This window comes from Rattus norvegicus, chromosome 5 (genome assembly GCF_036323735.1).
Source record: "Rattus norvegicus strain BN/NHsdMcwi chromosome 5, GRCr8, whole genome shotgun sequence".
Classification (NCBI taxonomy): domain Eukaryota; kingdom Metazoa; phylum Chordata; class Mammalia; order Rodentia; family Muridae; genus Rattus; species Rattus norvegicus.
The window spans coordinates 43,885,871-43,908,611 of record NC_086023.1 but is presented as its reverse complement, the minus strand read 5'-3'; the positions used below and the strand labels follow the sequence as shown (position 1 = coordinate 43,908,611).

The following is a 22,741-nucleotide window of genomic DNA, read 5'->3' as shown; positions in this document are numbered from 1 at the left end:
CATTTGACGTGCTGCATGTATTTTTAAGGATTTTGTTCAATGAATGAATGGATGGATGGATGGATGGATGGATGGATGGATGGATGGATGCATTCATCAATAAATGGTGGTTGATAAAGTTGTGGTAGAAAATGTTACAGTTTAAGACAAACATGGAATAACAAACATCCAGAAGTTTCAGGCAATCAGCAATGATACTGACTAAGGCTTCAATCATGTCTGCAAGTGAACAGGACTCATTTGTGCTCTCTAATTATGTACAGCCTACAGGGTAAGCATTTCTATTGACCACAATTTTACATGAAAGAGAACATTAGCAAAGAAAGTTTATATAATTTGTTTGAAGCTAATACCTAGCAAAAGAAAAATCCTTATATAACCTCCTTAGTTCATATGCTTAGCCACAATGTATTTGGTACAGAAGAAACTGAACAGCAATGTCAGGAAGCGAGCAAAGCCACATGCCATGAGGGTACCATTGTGGAAACCAGAAACACTCGCTGTCCGTCCAACAGAAATGGACAGACAGAAGGACCGAAAGAACCAAGTCCTCAGGATCAAACTCTTGTGATGATTTGATTTTTTGCTATTCCCCACATTCTTGGTCATGTTCTTAATGTGCATACTCTTAATAAAAGTCCTGTGCTCTCACCAAGATTACATGCTGAAAAACCAAATGGTAGGAAGCCCTTTTCAGCTCTGATTGGAACTTGCTTACTTTTGGCACAAGAGGCTTTAAGGCAGTAGTTCACAACCTGTAGGTCATAACTCCTTTGGGATTGATTGAAAGATCTTTCACAGGAATCACATATCAGATATCCTGCATATGAGATATTTACATTCTGACTCATAGCAGTAGTAGCAAAATTACAGTTTTCGAAGTAGCAATGAAATAATTTTATGACTGAGGAATGGTATTGAAAGCTTATAGCATTAGGAAGGTTGAGAACCACTGGTTTAAGGGGTAAGGTACAATGATGTGCTGAGAAAAGATGGGAGTTTCCCTTGCTATTCACTCCACCCACCTTTCAGGGTCTGCTTGTTTTGCCACAGTTACATATCCATAAGCAGTTGTTCCCAGACCAACCATGTTCTGATTCATTTTTGTTACGCTCCCCTTAGCTTCTACTTCTTAAAAACAACTTGGTATTCTGTTGACCTCAAATTCCCTATTATCAATTAATTAGGTACTAGGATGCAACCAGATGAGCATGACACATAGATATTAGAAATACAAGCACTCAGAGAGAACAGAGCAGGTCAGAAGATCCATGCTTCATGTACTGTATTGACACCATTGTGGAACTCTGCACTATGCATGGTCTCAGCAATGATTAATTATCCAGGTACTGGTCAACATGTTTAACAGCACAACTCAGCAGGTGCAGACAAAGAAGAGATATACACTACACCATTTTGCCTTAGATGACCAAGAGTCTCTACTTCTTGTTACTACATCACCTGCTTCAGGACTGACCTCACATGAGCATGCTAACTCTTTTTTTCTTTTTTTTTTTATTAACTTGAGTATTTCTTATATACATTTCAACAAGTGTTATTCCCTTTCCCGGTATCCGGGCAAACATCCCCCTCCCCCCTCCCCTTACTTATGGGTGTTCCCCTCCCAACCCTCCCCCCATTGCCGCACTACCCCCACCAGTCAAGTTCACTGGGGGTTCAGTCTTAGGAGGACCCAGGGCTTCCCCTTCCACTGGTGCTCTTACTAGGATATGCATTGCTACCTATGAGGTCAGAGTCCACGGTCAGTCCATGTATAGTCTTTGGGTAGGGGCTTAGTCCCTGGAAGCTCTGGTTGCTTGGCATTGTTGTACATATGGAGTCTCGAGCCCCTTCAAGCTCTTCCAGTTCTTTCTCTGATTCCTTCAACGGGGGTCCTATTCTCAGTTCAGTGGTTTGCTGCTGGCATTCACCTCTGTATTTGCTGTATTCTGGCTGTGTCTCTCAGGAGCGATCTACATCCGGCTCCTGTCAGTCTGCACTTCTTTGCTTCATCCATCTTGTCTAATTGGGTGGCTATATATGTATGGGCCACATGTGGGGCAGACTCTGAATGGGTGTTCCTTCAGTCTCTGTTTTAATCTTTGCCTCTCTCTTCCCTGCCAAGGGTATTCTTGTTCCCCTTTTAAAGAAGGAGTGAAGCATTCACATTTTGATCATCCGTCTTGAGTTTCATTTGCTCTAGGCATCTAGGGTAATTCAAGCATTTGGGCTAATAGCCACTTATCAATGAGTGCATACCATGTATGTCTTTCTGTGATTGGGTTAGCTCACTCAGGATGATGTTTTCCAGTTCCAACCATTTGCCTACGAATTTCATAAAGTCGTTGTTTTTGATAGCTGAGTAATATTCCATTGTGTAGATGTACACATTTTCTGTATCCATTCCTCTGTTGAAGGGCATCTGGGTTCTTTCCAGCTTCTGGCTATTATAAATAAGGCTGCAATGAACATAGTGGAGCACGTGTCTTTTTTATATGTTGGGGCATCTTTTGGGTATATGCCCAAGAGAGGTATAGCTGGATCCTCAGGCAGTTCAATGTCCAATTTTCTGAGGATTCTCCAGACTGATTTCCAGAATGGTTGTACCAGTTTGCAATCCCACCAACAATGGAGGAGTGTTCCTCTTCCTCCACATCCTCGCCAGCATCTGTTGTCCCCTGAGTTTTTGATCTTGGCCATTCTCACTGGTGTGAGGTGAAATCTCAGGGTTGTTTTGATTTGCATTTCCCTTATGACTAAAGATGTTGAACATTTCTTTAGGTGTTTCTCAGCCATTCGGCATTCCTCAGCTGTGAATTCTTTGTTTAGCTCTGAACCCCATTTTTTAATAGGGTTATTTGTTTCCCTGCGGTCTAACTTCTTGAGTTCTTTGTATATTTTGGATATAAGGCCTCTATCTTTTGTAGGATTGGTAAAGATCTTTTCCCAATCTGTTGGTTGCCGTTTTGTCCTAACCACAGTGTCCTTTGCCTTACAGAAGCTTTGCTGTTTTATGAGATCCCATTTGTCGATTCTTGATCTTAGAGCGTAAGCCATTGGTGTTTTGTTTAGGAAATTTTTTCCAGTGCCCATGTGTTCCAGATGCTTCCCTAGTTTTTCTTCTATTAGTTTGAGTGTGTCTGCTTTGATGTGGAGGTCCTTGATCCACTTGGACTTAAGCTTTGTACAGGGTGATAAGCATGGATCGATCTGCATTCTTCTACATGTTGACCTCCAGTTGAACCAGCACCATTTGCTGATAATGCTATCTTTTTTCCATTGGATGGTTTTGGCTCCTTTGTCAAAAATCAAGTGACCATAGGTGTGTGGGTTCATTTCTGGGTCTTCAATTCTATTCCATTGGTCTATCTGTCTGTGTCTGTACCAATACCATGCAGTTTTTATCACTATTGCTCTGTAATACTGCTTGAGTTCAGGGATAGTGATTCCCCCTGAAGTCCTCTTATTGTTGAGGATAGCTTTAGCTATCCTGGGTTTTTTGTTATTCCAGATGAATTTGCAAATTGTTCTGTCTAACTCTTTGAAGAATTGGATTGGTATTTTGATGGGGATTGCATTGAATCTGTAGATCGCTTTTGGTAAAATGGCCATTTTTACTATATTAATCCTGCCAATCCATGAGCATGGGAGATCTTTCCATCTTCTGAGGTCTTCTTCAATTTCTTTCCTCAGCGTCTTGAAGTTCTTATTGTACAGATCTTTTACTTGCTTGGTTAAAGTCACACCGAGGTACTTTATATTATTTGGGTCTATTATGAAGGGTGTCGTTTCCCTAATTTCTTTCTTGGCTTGTTTCTCTTTTGTGTAGAGGAAGGCTACTGATTTATTTGAGTTAATTTTATACCCAGCCACTTTGCTGAAGTTGTTTATCAGCTTTAGTAGTTCTCTGGTGGAACTTTTGGGATCACTTAAATACACTATCATATCATCTGAAAACAGTGATATTTTGACTTCTTCTTTTCCGATCTGTATCCCCTTGACCTCCTTTTGTTGTCTGATTGCTCTGGCTAGAACTTCAAGAACTATATTGAATAAGTAGGGAGAGAGTGGGCAGCCTTGTCTAGTCCCTGATTTTAGTGGGATTGCTTCGAGTTTCTCTCCATTTAGTGTAATGTTAGCAACTGGTTTGCTGTATATGGCTTTTACTATGTTCAGGTATGGGCCTTGAATTCCTATTCTTTCCAGGACTTTTATCATGAAGGGGTGTTGAATTTTGTCAAATGCTTTCTAAGCGTCTAATGAAAAGATCATGTCGTTTTGTTCTTTCAGTTTGTTTATATAATGGATCACGTTGATGGTTTTCCGTATATTAAACCATCCCTGCATGCCTGGGATGAAGCCTACTTGGTCATGGTGGATGATTGTTTTGATGTGCTCTTGGATTCGGTTTGCCAGAATTTTGTTGAGTATTTTTGCATCGATATTCATAAGGGAAATTGGTCTGAAGTTCTCTTTCTTTGTTGTGTCTTTGTGTGGTTTAGGTATAAGAGTAATTGTGGCTTCGTAGAAGGTATTCGGTAGTGATCCATCTGTTTCAATTTTTGGAATAGTTTGGATAATATTGGTATGAGGTCTTCTATGAAGGTTTGGTAGAATTCTGCACTAAACCCGTCTGGACCTGAGCTCTTTTTGGTTGGGAGACCTTTAATGACTGCTTCTATTTCCTTAGGAGTTATGGGGTTGTTTAACTGGTTTATCTGTTCCTGATTTAACTTCGGTACCTGGTATCTGTCTAGGAAATTATCCATTTCCTGAAGATTTTCAAGTTCTGTTGAATATAGGTTTTTATAGTAAGATCTGATGATTTTTTGAATTTCCTCTGAATCTGTTGTTATGTCTCCCTTTTCATTTCTGATTTTGTTAATTTGGACGCACTCTCTGTGTCCTCTCGTTAGTCTGGCTAAGGGTTTATCTATCTTGTTGATTTTCTCAAAGAACCAACTTTTGGTTCTGTTGATTCTTTCTATGGTCTTTTTGTTTCTACTTGGTTGATTTCCGCTCTGAGTTTGATTATTTCCTGCCTTCTACTCTTCCTGGGTGTATGTGCTTCTTTTTGTTCTAGAACTTTTAGGTGTGCTGTCAAGCTGCTGACATATGCTCTTTCCTGTTTCTTTCTGCAGGCACTCAGCGCTATGAGTTTTCCTCTTAGCACAGCTTTCATTGTGTCCCATAAGTTTGGGTATGTTGTACCTTCATTTTCATTAAATTCTAAGAAGTTTTTAATTTCTTTCTTTATTTCTTCCTTGACCAGGTTATCATTGAGTAGAGCATTGTTCAATTTCCAAGTATATGTGGGCATTCTTCCTTGATTGTTATTGAAGACCAGTTTTAGGCCGTGGTGGTCCGATAGCACGCATGGGATTATTTCTATCTTTCTGTACCTGTTGAGGCCCGTTTTTTGACCAATTATATGGTCAATTTTGGAGAAAGTACCATGAGGAGCTGAGAAGAAGGTATATCCTTTTGCTTTAGGATAGAATGTTCTATAAATATCCGTTAAGTCCATTTGGCTCATGACTTCTCTTAGGGACCAGTAAATATCTTCAACAAAATCATAGAAGAAAACTTCCCTAATCTAAAAAAAGAGATACCCATAGGCATACAAGAAGCCTACAGAACTCCAAATAGATTGGACCAGAAAAGAAACACCTCCTGTCACATAATAGTCAAAACACCAAACGCACAAAATAAAGAAAGAATATTAAAAGCAGTAAGGGAAAAAGGTCAAGTAACATATAAAGGCAGACCTATCAGAATCACACCAGACTTCTCGCCAGAAACTATGAAGGCCAGAAGATCCTGGACTGATGTCATACAGACCCTAAGAGAACACAAATGCCAGCCCAGGTTACTGTATCCTGCAAAACTCTCAATTAACATAGATGGAGAAACCAAGATATTCCATGACAAAACCAAATTTACACAATATCTTTCTACAAATCCAGCACTACAAAGGATAATAAATGGTAAAGCCCAACATAAGGAGGCAAGCTATAACCTAGAAGAAGCAAGAAACTAATCATCTTGGCAACAAAACAAAGAGAATGAAAGCACACAAACATAACCTCACATCCAAATATGAATATAACGGGAAGCAATAATAACTATTCCTTAATATCTCTCAACATCAATGGCCTCAACTCCCCAATAAAAAGACATAGATTAACAAACTGGATACGCAACGAGGACCCTGCATTCTGCTGCCTACAGGAAACACACCTCAGAGACAAAGACAGACATTACCTCAGAGTGAAAGGCTGGAAAACAATTTTCCAAGCAAATGGTCAGAAGAAGCAAGCTGGAGTAGCCATTCTAATATCAAATAAAATCAATTTTCAATTAAAAGTCATCAAAAAAGATAAGGAAGGACACTTCATATTCATCAAAGGAAAAATCCACCAACATGAACTCTCAATCCTAAATATCTATGCCCCAAATACAAGGGCACCTACATATGTAAAAGAAACCTTACTAAAGCTCAAAACACACATTGCACCTCACACAATAATAGTGGGAGATTTCAACACCCCACTCTCATCAATGAACAGATCATGGAAACAGAAATTGAACAGAGATGTAGACAGAGCATGCTAACTCTTAACACCTTACCATACCTATTTAGTCTCAGAGACAAACAGAATGTACCTGCTGCTCATTGGCTTCCTTTTTGCCTCTGTTTAATGGCTTTATAGATTTTGAATAACGCTAGATTGTATCTGCAGATTTTCTTCTGTAACCTGGTCCAAGAAGGCTGCCTACATAGCCGTGGAAAGAAACTGCTAGCCATCAGTTCTTTAAAATCACATGCCAGTATTGATGTTGCTCATGTTTCTAAAGCACTTACATTATGTGATGAAAATTGACTTTAAGTAACCTTTTAATTAATTGGGAAATATAAAATTTGACTTTGTATTAATTGATAAGAATTTACTCCATTGGTCCTTGGTGAAAACAGGAAAAAATATTAAAACACTACATTTCTCTTTCCTAATCCCATAGAGTAAGGTGCAAACCTTCGTGATAAGTAGAAATATTTCTTTCATCACATTGGTCATCCTCTTAGACTCTGCAATCTGCTTAAAGTGTATAATTAGAAAAAATCTCTTTGCTTAATGGTCATCAGAGGAAATGCTGTCTTGGAATGGAGCATCTTGTAAATGTCTCTTTGTCCACAGACCAAAAACAGGAATTCACTGTAAGAGCACAATGTGAGCTTCCTGTGCTGTTTCAGAAGCATCTCTTTTCTTTTTCACTGGGATACAGTCAAAAGTTCTGCATTGATGCCTTCCTCCTTCTGTACAGAAGAATATCACAACAACCCAAGATATGCCTCAGGTTAAGTCTATCCACAGTATGTGCTAGCAGAAGAAGTGCCATACAATGAACCAGAAACACCCACATCTTTCACATGGATAAACACAAGGTAACAAGTTACATCCAAAAGAATAAAGTAAATGTCAATCAGTTTATTCTCAAGTATAAAAAGCAGAGATATGAATATGAATGAAACCAAAATTTCGTCCAAGCTAGAAGTCTAAAGTCTTATTATCCCTTTATGTTTCTTTGTTTCTTTTTAGTTTTTGACATTCCCAATTCCTGAAATAAGATAAAAATATTTCTCTTCTTTCTTGGTATCTTAGAATATTGTTTTCAAAAATCTGGTATCACTGTGCTAACACAGGCTGAGAAATGCCTGTCTGTTGTAGCACCCTAAGAAAGCCTTTATCTCACTGTTTCAATTTTTGTTACATTTGTAATTGTGGTGAGAGTTTTAGCATTGGTTTATTTCATTATTATTATTCATTATTCATTAGTATTATTCATTAGGGAAAATAAACATCTCTAAAAATAAAGCAAATTGAAAAAATGTGTGTACTTTATACCCTTGTGATTTTCCCAACAATTTCCTTACTGTCATAAATCCTCATTTGTCAATTTGATTTTTGTGTTATTATTTTAACTACACAAAGCATCTTCATCCTTTGACAAAAGACAAATGTCCATGATTCTATGAACATGTTAAAAACATTCTTCATAATACCCCTTGGAGACTGTCAGTTTTCACATTATAGTGAAAAATCTTAAGTGATTTCAGACCTAATGAAATGAATATAAACAGAAAGTATTCTCCTCATTGAATATAGTTATTTTGACATGTGTAGCCACTTAACTCAAATTCAAGTAAAAAGTTTCTGTCCCCATTTCAGAGTTCTATAATAAATTCAGCTCTAGATGAACTAGCTTAAACATGGAAAGCTCTATCCACTGGGTAACAATTAAATACCATATAAAATCAATAGTAAATAACAATTGGACTGGTGACGAAAATTAAAGTATTGCAGATTGGATTTTTCTTAAAGTATAGTTATATGTTTTTAATTTTAAGGATGTTTATTTGAAATGTGTCTTGTTGTTCTGTTAGCATGTATGTATGTGCATCAAATGGATGCCTGGTACATATCAGATCAGAAGAAGGTGTCAGATCCCCTAAACTGGTGTTACAGAAGGTTGTGAGCCTACATATGAGTGCCAGCAACTGAACTCAGATCCTCTGTAAAACAAAGCACATGATCTAAACTACTGAGTCATGTTTTCAGTGCCCTTTCAAAACATTTTATTGCTACTAAAAATTATCTTTTTCTCTGCCTCAAAACTTGTTTTTATTGCAAATTATCAATTTATATAAAATACAAAGTGATTTGTGACTTATGAATAATGTGGAGTAGGTGAATTGAGCCAGACTTTCTGATTTCCAATCTGAATATGTTTTTGAAGGGTAGGGGGTTGTTCTTTGGGTTTTAAGCTAAATAATCAAGTCCTGTGTAACTAAACCTGAGATCCTTTTCAACTGATTGCATTCAAACAACACTTTCATGATCAATTAACACACAGGAAGATTAATAAGAATGGTTTTCCATGGCAGTTAACTTAGCTGAGTTATTTGACTAAATCAGTCACTTAGTAATCAAATATTTATGGGAGGCTTCTTTGGTGTCAAGCCATTTCTAATTTTTGATACTATAAAATCTAATGTCTCTTACCCCTGGTGAGTTTTTCCTGTATCAGAAAACACACCAAAAATTAATTTTCTTGTGGCTATGGTCACCTGTGTAATCCCTATTGACTGGTGTGGTCTGAAAACAAATTCTATCAGTTGTAGGGCTCCATGACTGTACCAATTGTAGAAAGCTCCTCAGTCTCTTTGGATTTTCACTTCTGCATGAGATCAGCACTACTTTGTGCCCTAACTCTGAAATATAGATTAGAAAAGTTGTGGTTTCAAGCACAGAAGGAATGTCTCGTTCACGTGTCACTTATGACTTATGCTCATATGTTTAAGACACATGCTCATATGTTTAAGACACATACTCATGACTGCTTGTTTCCATAATTCTAGATTTGCTGGTCTAGAGTTTCTACCCTTTAGAAATGCTAAGAAACACATTTATGATTCAGCTAAACCCAATTGTGTTTGTGTGGAGGAGTTCATTCCATTTGTGCTTGCCCATGTATGAATGTAGGAAAAAGAGAAGTGGACACTTTGTGTCTTCCTGTATTGATTTGCCCTCAAAATTTGATAGACTGGCTGTCCTGATAGACTAGCTAGCAAATTACTCCCTAGGATCTACTTATCTCCATCCTCCATCCCCTTACCTCTACAGGGTTTAGGGATGTGTAGCACTGTGCCTGGCTTTTTGTGTATGGTGCTTGAGATTCAGTGTCAGGTTCTAATGATTGCATGGTGAGCACTTTACCACTAAGCCTTCTCCAACATCCCCTTAGTCCTATGTTTTGTCATAAGCCTGACAACTATGAAGTTCCTCCTGCCAGAATTCCCGAGCCCAAATCAAAAGTTGTTGATGTCATTTTATCAAGACTAAGTGATAAACTTGAGAAGAAATGGTTGCTGCCATATGGTGGGCGCAATGTCTGAGAATGTTCAGATTTCACTGCACTGTCTTCCCTGCACTAACAGCACTTAGTAAGCAATTGTAGAAAACACTGTTTAACAAGCATGTCATAACCAGTCTCTCAAAAACTTCAGGGTCAAATATGTTTTCTTCCCAAGCACCAAGATTAATACTTGGCTGAATATATGGGTTATATTGAATAGGTCATAAATCCATTGATGGATCAGCATAAATTGCAACATAAATTTGCTATGAACTAAATACTTGTGTTCCTCAAAGATTTTATGTTGAAATTTTAATTGCCAATGTGCTAATATTTGGAAGCAGGATCTTGAAAGACAATGGGTCATGAAAACATACCCTCACAGTAGAATTAGTGTTTATGTAAGAAGCAAGACTAGATAAATTATCCTTCTCTCTCTATCATGTCAGATCCAGCAAGCTTCCTTCTTCTGCAAACTAGAAAGAGGATCTTCAGCAAATTTGCTATTACTTTAGCTGGGACTTCTCAACCTCCAAAAATATGAGAAATAAATATTTGTTGTGTAAGTGCTCTAGCACTTTGTTATAGCATTCTGTGCTGAGGTAACAAGGGAATGTGGCTTATGGTACAAACCCTTACAAACCATTTGATATACATATGGAGTATTTAGCACCTGGAAGAAGAAACAGAATAACAAAGTAAACTGAATAGAAACACAAATGAGTATAAAATTTTCCCCATTATCTCTTTCAAGATCACTGTCCCATAATCTCCACCCAAAGCTCCAATCAGAGACATTATAATATAATCATAACTTGCATATCAATGTTTGTTTTTTCTTTCCTCCAGTCTGAATATTTATTCTAACTTACCTTGAAGTTCATTAATTTTTCTTTATACTTGGATCTAAACATCTAGTATTGAATTAATACAAAAATATTTAATTGTATTTAGGTTCATATTTAGTTTTAAATTTTTATTTAATGTTTCCTTTGATTTTTCATCTCTTCTAATAAAATATGTCAGCCTATAAGTGAATATATTAAATATACTAACATAGGAATTTTAAACATGTGTCTCATATCATTAATTTCCTCATGTCCTATCATTAACATTTTAATTATTTATCTTCTTTTGATGTTTGCATGTGAGGGATTGCTAAGAAATTAATCAGGACCTTGTGCATCATCAGAATGAACTGAGCTGCATTCTAGTTCATTGTTTCTCTCTCTCTCTTTCTTTCTTTCTTTCTTTCTTTTTGCTTGTCTGTTGGTCTGTCTGTCTTCCTTTCCTTCTTTCTCTTTTTCTGTAATAACATTGCATCTTCAAACTTTCTTAAAGACACAACATAAACGTTTCTTTTAAATAAAATGTACTCATTGGTCTTCATAATAAACATGATGTGAGGCTGAGGTCAGACCTTATGATTTACTCTGTTATTTTCACCCTGAGTCCTAAGAGACAGCCTGTCAAGCTCCACTGAAAAGGCTAATGAGCTTGCTAGAGTGTATCCCTCTGTCACAGTTCTAATATTGTCCTAGCAGTTCCCTGAGATGTTAACAGTGCTGTAGAACTTTTCAGCCTGTCTGTTGTTGCTTTCAAACAGACAGGTACACTGGGCAAATGTATCCTCACATCCCCTTGGTCTTCATTCTTCTCTCATCGTATGTAGCAAGTTCCCATTAACAAGACAGGATGTCAGTGTCTTTGACCTGATTTGTGCTCATATGTTAAGACCCTCTTACCTGTTACCTCCCTCTTATTCTACAGTTGTCCAAATAAGCCATAATTCCATAATTTATGGAAGAATAATCCTTCCAGTTAGCTTTTGTTAACAATTACTAAAGAAAGCCTGATGTGGAACTCCAAGACTAGTAGGAAGTTAGTCACAAAAGATATAAGTAGTTAAACAAACCTGACAAAAACATAGGAAAATTACATGGCAAAGAATGATACGGCTATGTGTGTGATTATATATAATAAATAAATATGAAATACTCAGTCTGTACAAACCAGGAATCTCAAAAAATTAATGGAACATAACCAGTTCAAAAACATAGCTTCTTTTCATTAAGGAAAACAAATACAAACAAGAGAGATTATAAATCAAAATAATAAAAAACTCAGAGTTCCAGGATTTAGTAAGGAAATAGGACTTGATGGTTTCTCATAAAATGTCTCAATTCAGAGACTGGAAGAGAAAAAAAAACAGAATATTTTCACATGTGCAAAGAAAGTGAAGATGTTTTAATTTACAAGCAGCGTAGAAAGAATGATTATTTCATGAAGCCACTATTCATTGTTTCCTTACATAAAAGACACCAATATTCAGGTTTATTTTCATCTCTGTAACAATAAAACCCTAGACTTTTAAGATAAAATCTAAATACATCCAGAGTTTCTGTGGCTTGCTAAGTGTTGCCTGGCATCAATTTTGTGATGATGGTTGGAAGAGCCTTTCATCATTGTTCCCAGGTCAGAGACAATGCCTTCATTTCACACAGTCTCTGGTGATTTCATGTTGTAGAGCACTCCTTTAACATGCTTTGTAATTCACTCTTTTCATGACTGTGCTTCAAAGACCCAGTGTCCCAACAGAAATACAGTTTTAGTTTTTATTTTAAAAGGCAAATGAGAATATTGAAAGAACAGAATACACATAAAACAATAAAGAGAAATAAAGAAACAATTCAATTTTTTATGAGAGATCACGCTAGAAGAAAAATTCTCACACATTTTAAATTTAACCGAGAGAGAAAGAGAGAGAGGGAGAGAGGGAGGGAGGGAAGGAGGGGGAGAGAGAGAGAGAGAGAGAGAGAGAGAGAGAGAGAGAGAGAGAGAGAACAGAGTAAAGAGAAATAAAGGAAATTAGTTAGTAGTTATGTGTTGTTGTAAAAATATAAAAAATTTAAAAAAAAGTAAGGTTGTCTTTTATCCCCACTAGGTCCGGTACCACAGTGCCTCAAGATACCTGCTAGGTATCTTAATTCTCAGTCACAAAGCGTCTCACCTGCTTTGCTCCATCCCATATCACACTGCCACAGGCCTCTCTCTGAGCCTGGCAGCAATCTCTACCTATCTAGTTCCCAAGACAGGTTTCCATGCCAGAAACACACATTCCAACTCCCTGGTGGTCCAGACCAACTTACCCAAACTACATTACACTTAAATCTACACATGAAAGAACACACAACAAAATAACCTTTGACCCAATTGATAAGATATAATTGCCCACATAAACATTCAAAGCCCAATACACATCCATCCCTTAAAAACATTTGTAACAACCTGTAAAGGTACAGCGTGGAATCTTAATGTCACCCACTATATTGTCCTGCCACAGCTTCTCTCTCTCTCTCTCCCTTCTGTCTCTTCCTCCTTTTCATTCCAGTCTCCTCCTCTTCCTTCAAACTTATCTCCAGTCCATCCTTCCTTCTCATCCAATGACAGGCCTCCTTCTATCTTGTTCCTGACTCACCTGTGACATCATCCCACAGTTATGGGCTGAAACAAGCCAAGCACTAGACAGTTTCTCATTTCTGCAGTTGTTTACTTTCTGTCATCACATCCTGCTTACAACGGACTCTCTCAGGTACCCCATGGCCAATTTAGGAGCAACATGTTTTCATACTAATAGCCTCTCCTCTCACCTCATCCCCACATTCATGCATTAGTCTCTCACTTGTTCATAGTCAACAGAGAATCAATGTAAACACTGTAAACTTTCCTTCCTCAGATCATGATTGTAACACCCTTCTTTAATCTGTCTAGCAGGCATATTTCCAACTGATTATAAACCGTGTTGTTAATAATTATACAACTTGCCTCTAGGCCTTGTCCTGTTTTGGCTAGCCTCTGTAATTATGCAATATGTCCGAACTTCTATTAGGAAGCCCGGTGTCAAGATGCCTAGCTCAATGATCAATTTTGTTAGAAATTGGAAGAAATTTCATTATATGTTTAACCTACAATAAAGTAAAATTTCAGTATAAATTTAAATTAATTCACATGAATTTCTGTTGACTTGTAGTTCATTATAGTGAGGAAAAGATGTAAAGTTCTATAATGTGGTAAATTTTATTTTCACAAAAACAAACATATAGAACCCAACAGACTTAGTAAACTTTTATAAAGGCTCACTTCTCTAATAGGCTTGGGAAAAAACATGGAATTGGATAACATGAACTTGTATGCTTAACATCATATACCATAGTTTGCATGTCCTAGTCTAACTCCAGACATGATTTCCTTCTAGAATAAAAATACATTTTTTCCCAAATACATCACTTCTTCACTTTTTCCTTTTAGCTAATATTCGCTCTCGCTCTTGCTCTCTGCTTGTGTTGTATATGTATGAGACACACATAGGCACAGACATGTACATAACATATATTTATTAATATTTCCCCAAATATTCAAGTGAGCTCCTAAAACAAACTGCCTTTACTTTCAAAAACAAGGGTAGTCAAGTTAGATCTAAGAGTACATAAGCCCTGTTCAAAGCATTATCCTACAGATTTCTTAAAGCGAATGAAAAACTGGTTGAAATAAGAGATTGATAAACTGATATCAACCACATTAGAAACAAATTACCTATGTTTGAATTTCAGCTGTGCAGTGAATGTGTTTTCTTTGTTGCCATTTAGCAATACAGATAAAAGGATGTTGAATATAACATAAAAGTCAAAAATAAACTGCATAAAGTAAAGATAGAATGTTGATTTTTCTATTCACTAAGTAGGTAAATAAAACTAAAAACATAGATGCAAAAGAGCAAAACAGGAGCTAAAAAGAGAAGAAAGGAAAAAATTTGAAAAACAGAAAGCAGATAGCACAAAACAGTCCCACCATCTCTGCCTTACAGTGTTTGACTCCTGGAATACATAAAAGCTCTTCTGCTTTCTGTTCCATTTGCAAACATGGATAAGAAAGTAAGCATTTGGAATTCAGTGCAACCCAGACCTTTAGCATATGTGTGTAGTATGTGAATGTAATATGTCTGTTTGCTTTGCAGCTCTCCCTCCCACTGAATGTCAAACACAACACTACCTTCACTGTAAGTCAAAAGAGATGGATCAAGATAATAATTCCCTTGCAGCTGAGAGGAAAGCTGTACCCAACCACAGATGGAAGGAATGAACAGAAAATAAGATAAGGCAAAGTATAAATTTGAATTTCCTAGGCTATAACTGGGAAACTTTGTAGGGGCTACAGGATCTGCACAGCTGAGGCAGGGTGAAGAGGAAAAGGATGCAACTTCTAAAACCCAAACACAAGCACCTGAGCTGTCATATTAGAATCAAGATCAGAGTCCTACTTTTCACATGATTTATGAAGTCTTATGTCGGCTAGTATTAAACAGTTCTGTCCCTCCTGCCAAATGAGGACACAAAAGTCTCAAGTGTACACCAGGAAATTTCTTACTTATAAATCAGGTCATATCTCTATGAAGAGTATCTTGCTTGATTTATCTCCTGGTCTTTGAGCAGAATTTGTCTTCTTAGTGACTGTACAGCACACCATCAAGATATGTTCTCTGTCCACTTATTCAAATTCCCAACTCTATGGAGGAGGTGTCTTCTACTAACCAAAGAAACCAGTTACAGAGAACATCTCTGTGGGATGTTAAATGCTTTGATAACTTGGAACTTTTGGTTCAGGTCACAATGTCCTGTCTTAACTTGTGTGTTAGTGACAAATTCTTAGTCGTTATGAGACACAGCTGAGCAGCTCATCAGTGTCCCAATCCTCTTTTTTGCATGTACTTCACAGTGTCAAAGCCACCAAAAGAAACTGCTTCTTGTGTGATGATGTTCGGAGCCCCAAATGCTGGCTTCTCACCTTCATACACTGTGAGGAGCTGTCCGAGGAGCTGTCCTCACATATGTGAGGAGCTGTCTTCACAAACTCCATTAGAAGATGGCACCGGCATCCGGCAGAACGCACCTAGTAAAAAGGGCAATACGCAGGCGCCTGGTAACTTCCCTACTCAAAGGGACACGTACGTTTTGGTACGTCATCTGGCATAATTGGCAGTGACCAGTCAGAGAGTGACACGTCCTAGGTGAGGATAGTTTCCTATATAAGGGACGGTTATTCCTCACTCTCCGTCTCCGCATTGTAAGCTTATGCTCTCCCTCTCAAGACGCATTAAAGCTTTTCTGCAGTAGGATCCTGTGTGTGCTGCGTCGTTCCTGCTGGCGAGACGTAGCGAGGGACATCTGGTGCCGAAAACCCGGGAAAGACCTCGCCATCGTCAGCACCCTTGGCGACAAGGAGGATTCAGAACTGCAGGTAGATACGTTCAGAGAGGCAGCCCTCTCTTGGACTTTGGTCTGGGGTTGTCACCGCCTTGGGAAGGATTTGTTGAGGCTATAGTATTTGTCCTGGGAGCCACCCTACTCTTTATGTTCTGTTTTCACCGTTTTCGCTGTTAAAAGGACGATCACAGCAGCTGAAGGCGCGTCTCAGTCTCTCGTATATAAGTGAGCTTCGCGCAGCTCCCTTTTACCTTCGATTTTGACTGTTGAGGAACAAGGACGCGATAAGGCCGACGTAGATAAGCGGCACCGTCCGGTGAGGCGCGTGTAAGACTCCCGTACATAAGAGAGCAGCGTGTCCGTCTCTACCCTTTCACCTCACGCCTTGTCAGACGGACGTAGATAAGCCGCCGGCGTTCCTGGCCCATCATGGGATCCTCACAGTCTGTGGTCACGGCCTTGGAAACAGTGTTAAAGCAGAGGAACATCAAAATTGGAGGAGGAACACTTAAAAACTTTGTGAAGGAGGTGGAGAGGGTGGCGCCTTGGTTTGCCTGTTCAGGCTCGTTTACGATTGCCTCATGGAACAAACTTGGAAAAGACCTTGACAGAAAATTGGCGGAAGAGGATCTGCGCCTAGGGATCAAAGCTATATGGAAGCTGGTTAAGAATTGTTTAAAGGATGAAACGTGTAAGGCAGCAGTAGTAGAAGGACAGGCCACTCTCGAGGTAGTCCGGGAAAGTCTGTCAGAAACCGAACGTAGTGAGAGGTTGGGCGCGCGCAAGAAAAAAGACGTCCTAAGAAAGAAAAAGTGCCCTCCCGGTAAGTCCGCAGACAAGGGAGCGTTGAAATTTTCAGATTCCAGCACTTCCTCCTCTACACATAAACCAGGAGGGGGAGCCAGCCTATACCCTGTGAAAGAGCTAGAAGCGCTGAACCTCGACAGTTCTGAAAGCTCTGAAAATAAAACCTTAGACTCAGAGGAGGAGGCTGAGCTAGATGAGGAAGCAGCTAAATATGAGGAGGAAAGATATTACCCCGATGAATGTAGGGGAAGTAATAGAAGCCTTCTAGCGTGGCTGCCACCAACGGCGCCTCCTCCATATGAGACACGCTCACGCGCCTTCTCACTAGTCCCCGAGAGGGTGAGAAGAAAGCTGAGTATGACATTTCCTATCTTTGAGACTCCGGAGGGAGGACGGGTCCATGCCCCTGTTGAATATAATCAGATTAAGGAATTAGCGGAATCAGTTAGAAAGTATGGAGTCACGGCCAACTTTACTCTAACACAACTCGACAGGGTGGCCATGACAGCATTGACAACAGCTGATTGGCAGATGATTGCTAAGGCAGCCCTTGCCAGCATGGGCCAATACATGGAATGGAAAGCGCTCTGGTATGAGGCAGCCCAAACACAGGCCAGAGCGAATGCTACGGCCTTAATACCTGAGCAACAAGAATGGACTTTTGAACTCTTAACAGGACAGGGCCGCTTTGCAGCTGATCAGTCTGCTTACCACTGGGGCGCCTATGCTCAGGTCTCCAGCACGGCTATTAGAGCCTGGAAGGCACTGTCCAGGAGAGGAGGGATTGATAATCAACTTACAAAAATCGTTCAGGGACCCCAGGAAAATTTCTCAGATTTTGTAGCTAGAATGACAGAGGCTGCAGGACGAATCTTTGGCGATCCTGAACAAGCAGCACCACTAATAGAACAGCTCGTTTTCGAGCAAGCCACCCAGGAGTGCCGAACAGCCATAGCCCCCCGAAGAAATAAAGGGCTACAGGATTGGCTTAGAGTTTGCAGGGAACTTGGAGGGCCCCTTACTAACTCAGGCCTGGAGGCTGCCATTCTCCAGTTCCAGCGACGCCCCGTTAAAGGGACGGATAAAAGATCATGCTTTCAATGTGGGAAAACAGGCCATCTAAAAAGAGACTGCAGGATGACAAAAAGAGACAGGGGATCTGCAACCCTCTGTGTCCGATGTGGCAAAGGCTACCATAGGGCTGACCAGTGCCGATCAGTGAGAGACATTAAAGGCAAACTACTCCCTCCTTTGGAGACTCGACCTAATGAGATGTCAAAAAACGGGCTGGTTGGCCCCCGGTCCCAGGGCCCTCAAAGATATGGGAACCGCTTTCACAGGGCCACGACCCCGGCAGAGGAGGTCCCCCAAGAGGCGACACAAAATTGGACCTGCGTGCCGCCTCAGACTTCTTTCTAATGCCCCAGATGGGCATTCAGCCAATTCCTGCTCAGACTGTGGGGCCTCTACCCCCGGGAACCATAGGCCTTGTCCTTGGGAGAGGATCTCTCACCCTACAAGGACTGATAGTCCATCCAGGCCTTGTTGAAGCTCAGCGCTCTCTTGATATTCAGATTCTTTGTTCAAGTCCCGATGGGGTTTTTTCCATAAGTAAAGGAGATAGAATAGCACAGTTATTACTCCTTCTGTGCTTCCAGGCCACGATACAGGATACCAAGGGACCCATGGGGTCCACTGGTCATGATTCGGCATATTTGGTGGTTCACCTTAACAACCGCCCAAAATTGAGCTTAGAAATTAATGGAAAGAAATTCGAAGGCATACTGGATACTGGGGCTGATAAAAGTATAATTTCCTCAAAATGGTGGCCTCAATCATGGCCTACCACAAAATCTTCTCACTCACTACAAGGATTAGGCTACCAGTCATGCCCTATGATCAGCTCTGCCACTCTAACTTGGACAACTGCCGATGGCCGACAGGGACACTTTATTCCTTATGTACTTCCCCTGCCTGTTAATCTTTGGGGGAGGGATGTTATGCAGACCATGGGACTGACCTTACCTAATGAATACCCCCCACAAGTGGCCCACATGATGTCAAGGATGGGCTATAAGGAAGGGAAAGGCCTAGGGCGATTAGAACAGGGTTGTCTCACGCCCATTGAACCGATCGCCAACCCCCATAAACAAGGCCTGGGTTTTTCCTAGGCGCCATTGGGGCAGCACGACCCATACCATGGAGGACGGAGGACACGGTGTGGGTTCCCCAATGGCCATTAACCTCTGAGAAATTACAGGCAGCTACAGGACTGGTGGATGAACAATTAAGATTGGGACATTTGGAGCCCTCCACCTCTCCTTGGAACACCCCAATTTTTGTAATAAGGAAAAAATCAGGAAAATGGCGACTACTCCTTAACTTGAGGGCCATTAACGATCAGATGGAATCCCTTGGACCCATTCAGCGGGGCCTTCCTATACTCTTGGCCCTACAAAAAGATTGGAATTTGGTAATAATAGATATCAAGGATTGTTTTTTCTCTATTCTGCTTTACCACCCAGATAGGCCCAGGTTTGCTTTTACTGTCCCATCAATTAATCATACTGAACCTGATAAAAGATACCAGTGGAAGGTCCTACCTCAGGGCATGGCCAACAGCCCTAAGATGTGTCAGTTATATGTTCAGGAAGCCCTCAAACCAGCCAGGGAGACCTATCCAAATTTACTGTTAATCCATTACACGGATGATATATTGATGTGTCATAAAGACTTAGAATTACTCAAACAAGCCTATTCCTTATTACAAAAAACCCTTAAACAATGGGACTTACACATTGCTACAGAAAAGGTCCAAATTGCTGACACAGGTCATTTTCTAGGATCCATTATTTTCCCTGATAAGATTATACCCCAGAAACTGGAAATCCGTAGAGACCACCTCCATACTCTTAATGACTTTCAGAAGCTCTTGGGAGATATCAACTGGTTGAGACCATTTTTGAAAATCCCTCCCGCGGAATTAAAACCTTTGTTCTAAATATTGGAAGGGGACGGCCACATCACCTCCCCTCGTGTGCTAACTCCTGCTGCAACCAAGGCCTTACTAAAAGTAGAAGATGCCATAAAACAGGCCCAATTGCAACGCATTGATTGGTCTCTACCTTTTTCACTCTGTGTACTAGATACCAAGGATTTACCCACTGCCGTTTTATGGCAACAAGGTCCACTGTTATGGATCCATCCACATGCTTCCCCTGTGAAGATTATTGATTGGTATCCAGCCGCAGTAGCACATCTGGCTATTAAGGGCCTAAAAGCTGCCATCTGTCATTTTGGGACTCCACCCCAATCCTTGATTATCCCATATACACCCTACCAGGTCCAAACTCTAGCCGCTACCTCTGATGATTGGGCAGTGCTGCTCACATCCTTTACAGGGAAGATAGATAATCATTATCCTAAACACCCCCTATTGTGTTTTGCAAGATCACAACCTATTGATTTCCCTTGCGTCACATCCCACAGACCATTAAAGGAGGGGATAACGGTGTATACGGATGGGTCAAAAACAGGTGGGAGCATATGTGGTAAACTCCCAAGTATTCTCACGACAATATTTTGAAACCTCACCCCAAGTGGTAGAATGCCTAGTGGTCATGGAGGTCATTGAAAAATTCCAGGTTCCTCTAAATATTGTTTCAGATTCCTCCTATGTGGTTAATGCTGTTAGTATTCTTGAAACCGCCGGTATAATTAAAACCACTAGTAAGGTGGCAGATATTTTCCGAAAAATCCAAATTATCCTATTAAATAGAAGATTCCCTGTATACATTACTCATATACGGGCCCATTCTGGACTCCCTGGCCCAATGAGTTCAGAGAATGATTTGGCTGACAAAGCCACAAAAATGATAGCTGTGGCCCTGGCCTCTCCTTTAGAGGCCGCTAAAGCCTTTCATGGCAATTTCCATGTCACCTCAGAAACTTTACACCGCCGCTTCTCTATAACTAGAAAAGAGGCACGTGATATAGTCACCCAATGCCAACAGTGCTGCCAGTTCCTCCCAGTTCCTCACATCGGGGTCAACCCGAGAGGAATACAGCCATTGCAAATCTGGCAAATGGATGTTACTCATAATTCTACTTTTGGAAAATTACAGTATGTGCATGTATCTATAGACACATGTTCTGGCATTCTACATGCCACCCCACTTACAGGAGAAAAAACAACACATGCCATTCAGCACTGCCTTGAAGCATGGAGTGCTTGGGGAAAGCCAAAATGTGTAAAAACTGACAATGGTCCCGCCTACACATCTCAAAAATTCCGTCAGTTTTGTGCTCAGATGCAGGTTACCCACCTGACGGGCCTGCCCTACAACCCTCAAGGACAGGGAATCATAGAGCGTGCTCATCGGACGCTCAAATCATATTTAATAAAACAAAGAAGGGGAATTATGATAGAACTCCCCCCAACATCCCAAGTGGCCACTGCTCTGGCCCTTTTTACCTTAAATTTTTTAAATCTTGATGAAGCTGGACAAACAGCGGCTGAGCGACATTGCTCAGAGCCCAAGAGGACAAAAGAATTAGTCAAATGGAAGGATGTATTAACAAATGAATGGAAAGGCCATTTTAATAAGATCCAGGGGAGCTGTCTGTGTTTTTCCACAGGACAATGAAAATCCCATATGGATCCCAGGACCACTTACTCGGAGCATCACAGCAAGTGATCAAGAAGGGACTGGGACTCCTGGACCTCCTCACTCTTCTTCCATGGATGCCAGCAACGGTGCAGGGCGAGCTACGATGGGGAATAATGTCAACCTTTCCACTCCCGATGCCGGTGATGTACCACTAACAGGGATTTAGGGTTGGCCTATTTACCTAAGGATCCACAGGTTGAACGACTAAAAGAAAATAGGACTATTCCCCTTAAGGGCAGCCTTTGTTTTGGCATATTCAACAAAACATCTTTTGATCTCCCTTGCATTATGTTATGTAATCAATCTTCTGCTTGGTTAAGGGAGGCCACATGGAGAACTGGTGAGGAGGACATTGTGGCTAACGCCACAGTTCTCTATGGTGGTGGCCTTACATTGCGTTAATGGTAGCTGCACTGATCTTACGCCCATGGCAATGCTACTTGGAGGAAAGGGCGAAAAGGGACGGTTGTCATTTTCCTGGATGGGGAACATCAAACCTGCTGCCTCTGTCTGGACAGCTACTCATATAAAATATCGCAGTAGTTACCCGCATGCCTCGCTTTATCCCGATCCCTGTTGATGCCCCGGGGACCATGACCTTATTTAGAGGAAAAAGAGATTTTGGTACTTCTGCAATTATTGCTGGCATTATTGCTACGACAGCAGTCGCTGCCTCGGTTACTGCCTCGGCATTGGCCTTGTCAAATTCAGTACAGACAACCCAAACTATCAATGATTTATCGGCCACCATCTCTGTGGCTCGGGACAGACAGGCCTCGGCCAATACTCAGATATAGGGAGGCCTTATGCTTGCCAACCAACGTATAGATCTGGTCCGAGAGCAATTAGACATTCTATGGCAACTGGCCCAGTTTGGCTGTGAGCAAAAACTCCCAGGCCTTTGTGTCACCTCCATATAATATGACAAATTTACCCGAGCTGCTAATCTGTCTAAGAGTCTTTCACAGCATCTGTTACAGAATTGGACCTCGGAGTTTGAACAGACACCTCGAGAGCTGAGAACGACCATCATTCAAGTAAATTCTACCCTACTGGACCTGTCTTTGACGGAGGGATTGTCGTCCTGGA

General features: G+C 40.5%; 1 protein-coding gene across 1 annotated transcript; it reads left to right on the top strand.

The window, feature by feature from the left end:
* Positions 1 to 215: 215 nt before the first annotated feature.
* On the top strand, positions 216 to 21,502 carry LOC134479060 (igE-binding protein-like; the record flags this gene model as incomplete). Its single annotated transcript, XM_063261340.1, has 3 exons — positions 216 to 271; positions 17,228 to 17,995; positions 21,211 to 21,502. Coding segments are annotated over exons 1-3 (1,116 nt in total), but the record flags the coding sequence as incomplete, so codon positions are not given.
* Between the last annotated feature and the right edge of the window lie 1,239 nt (positions 21,503 to 22,741).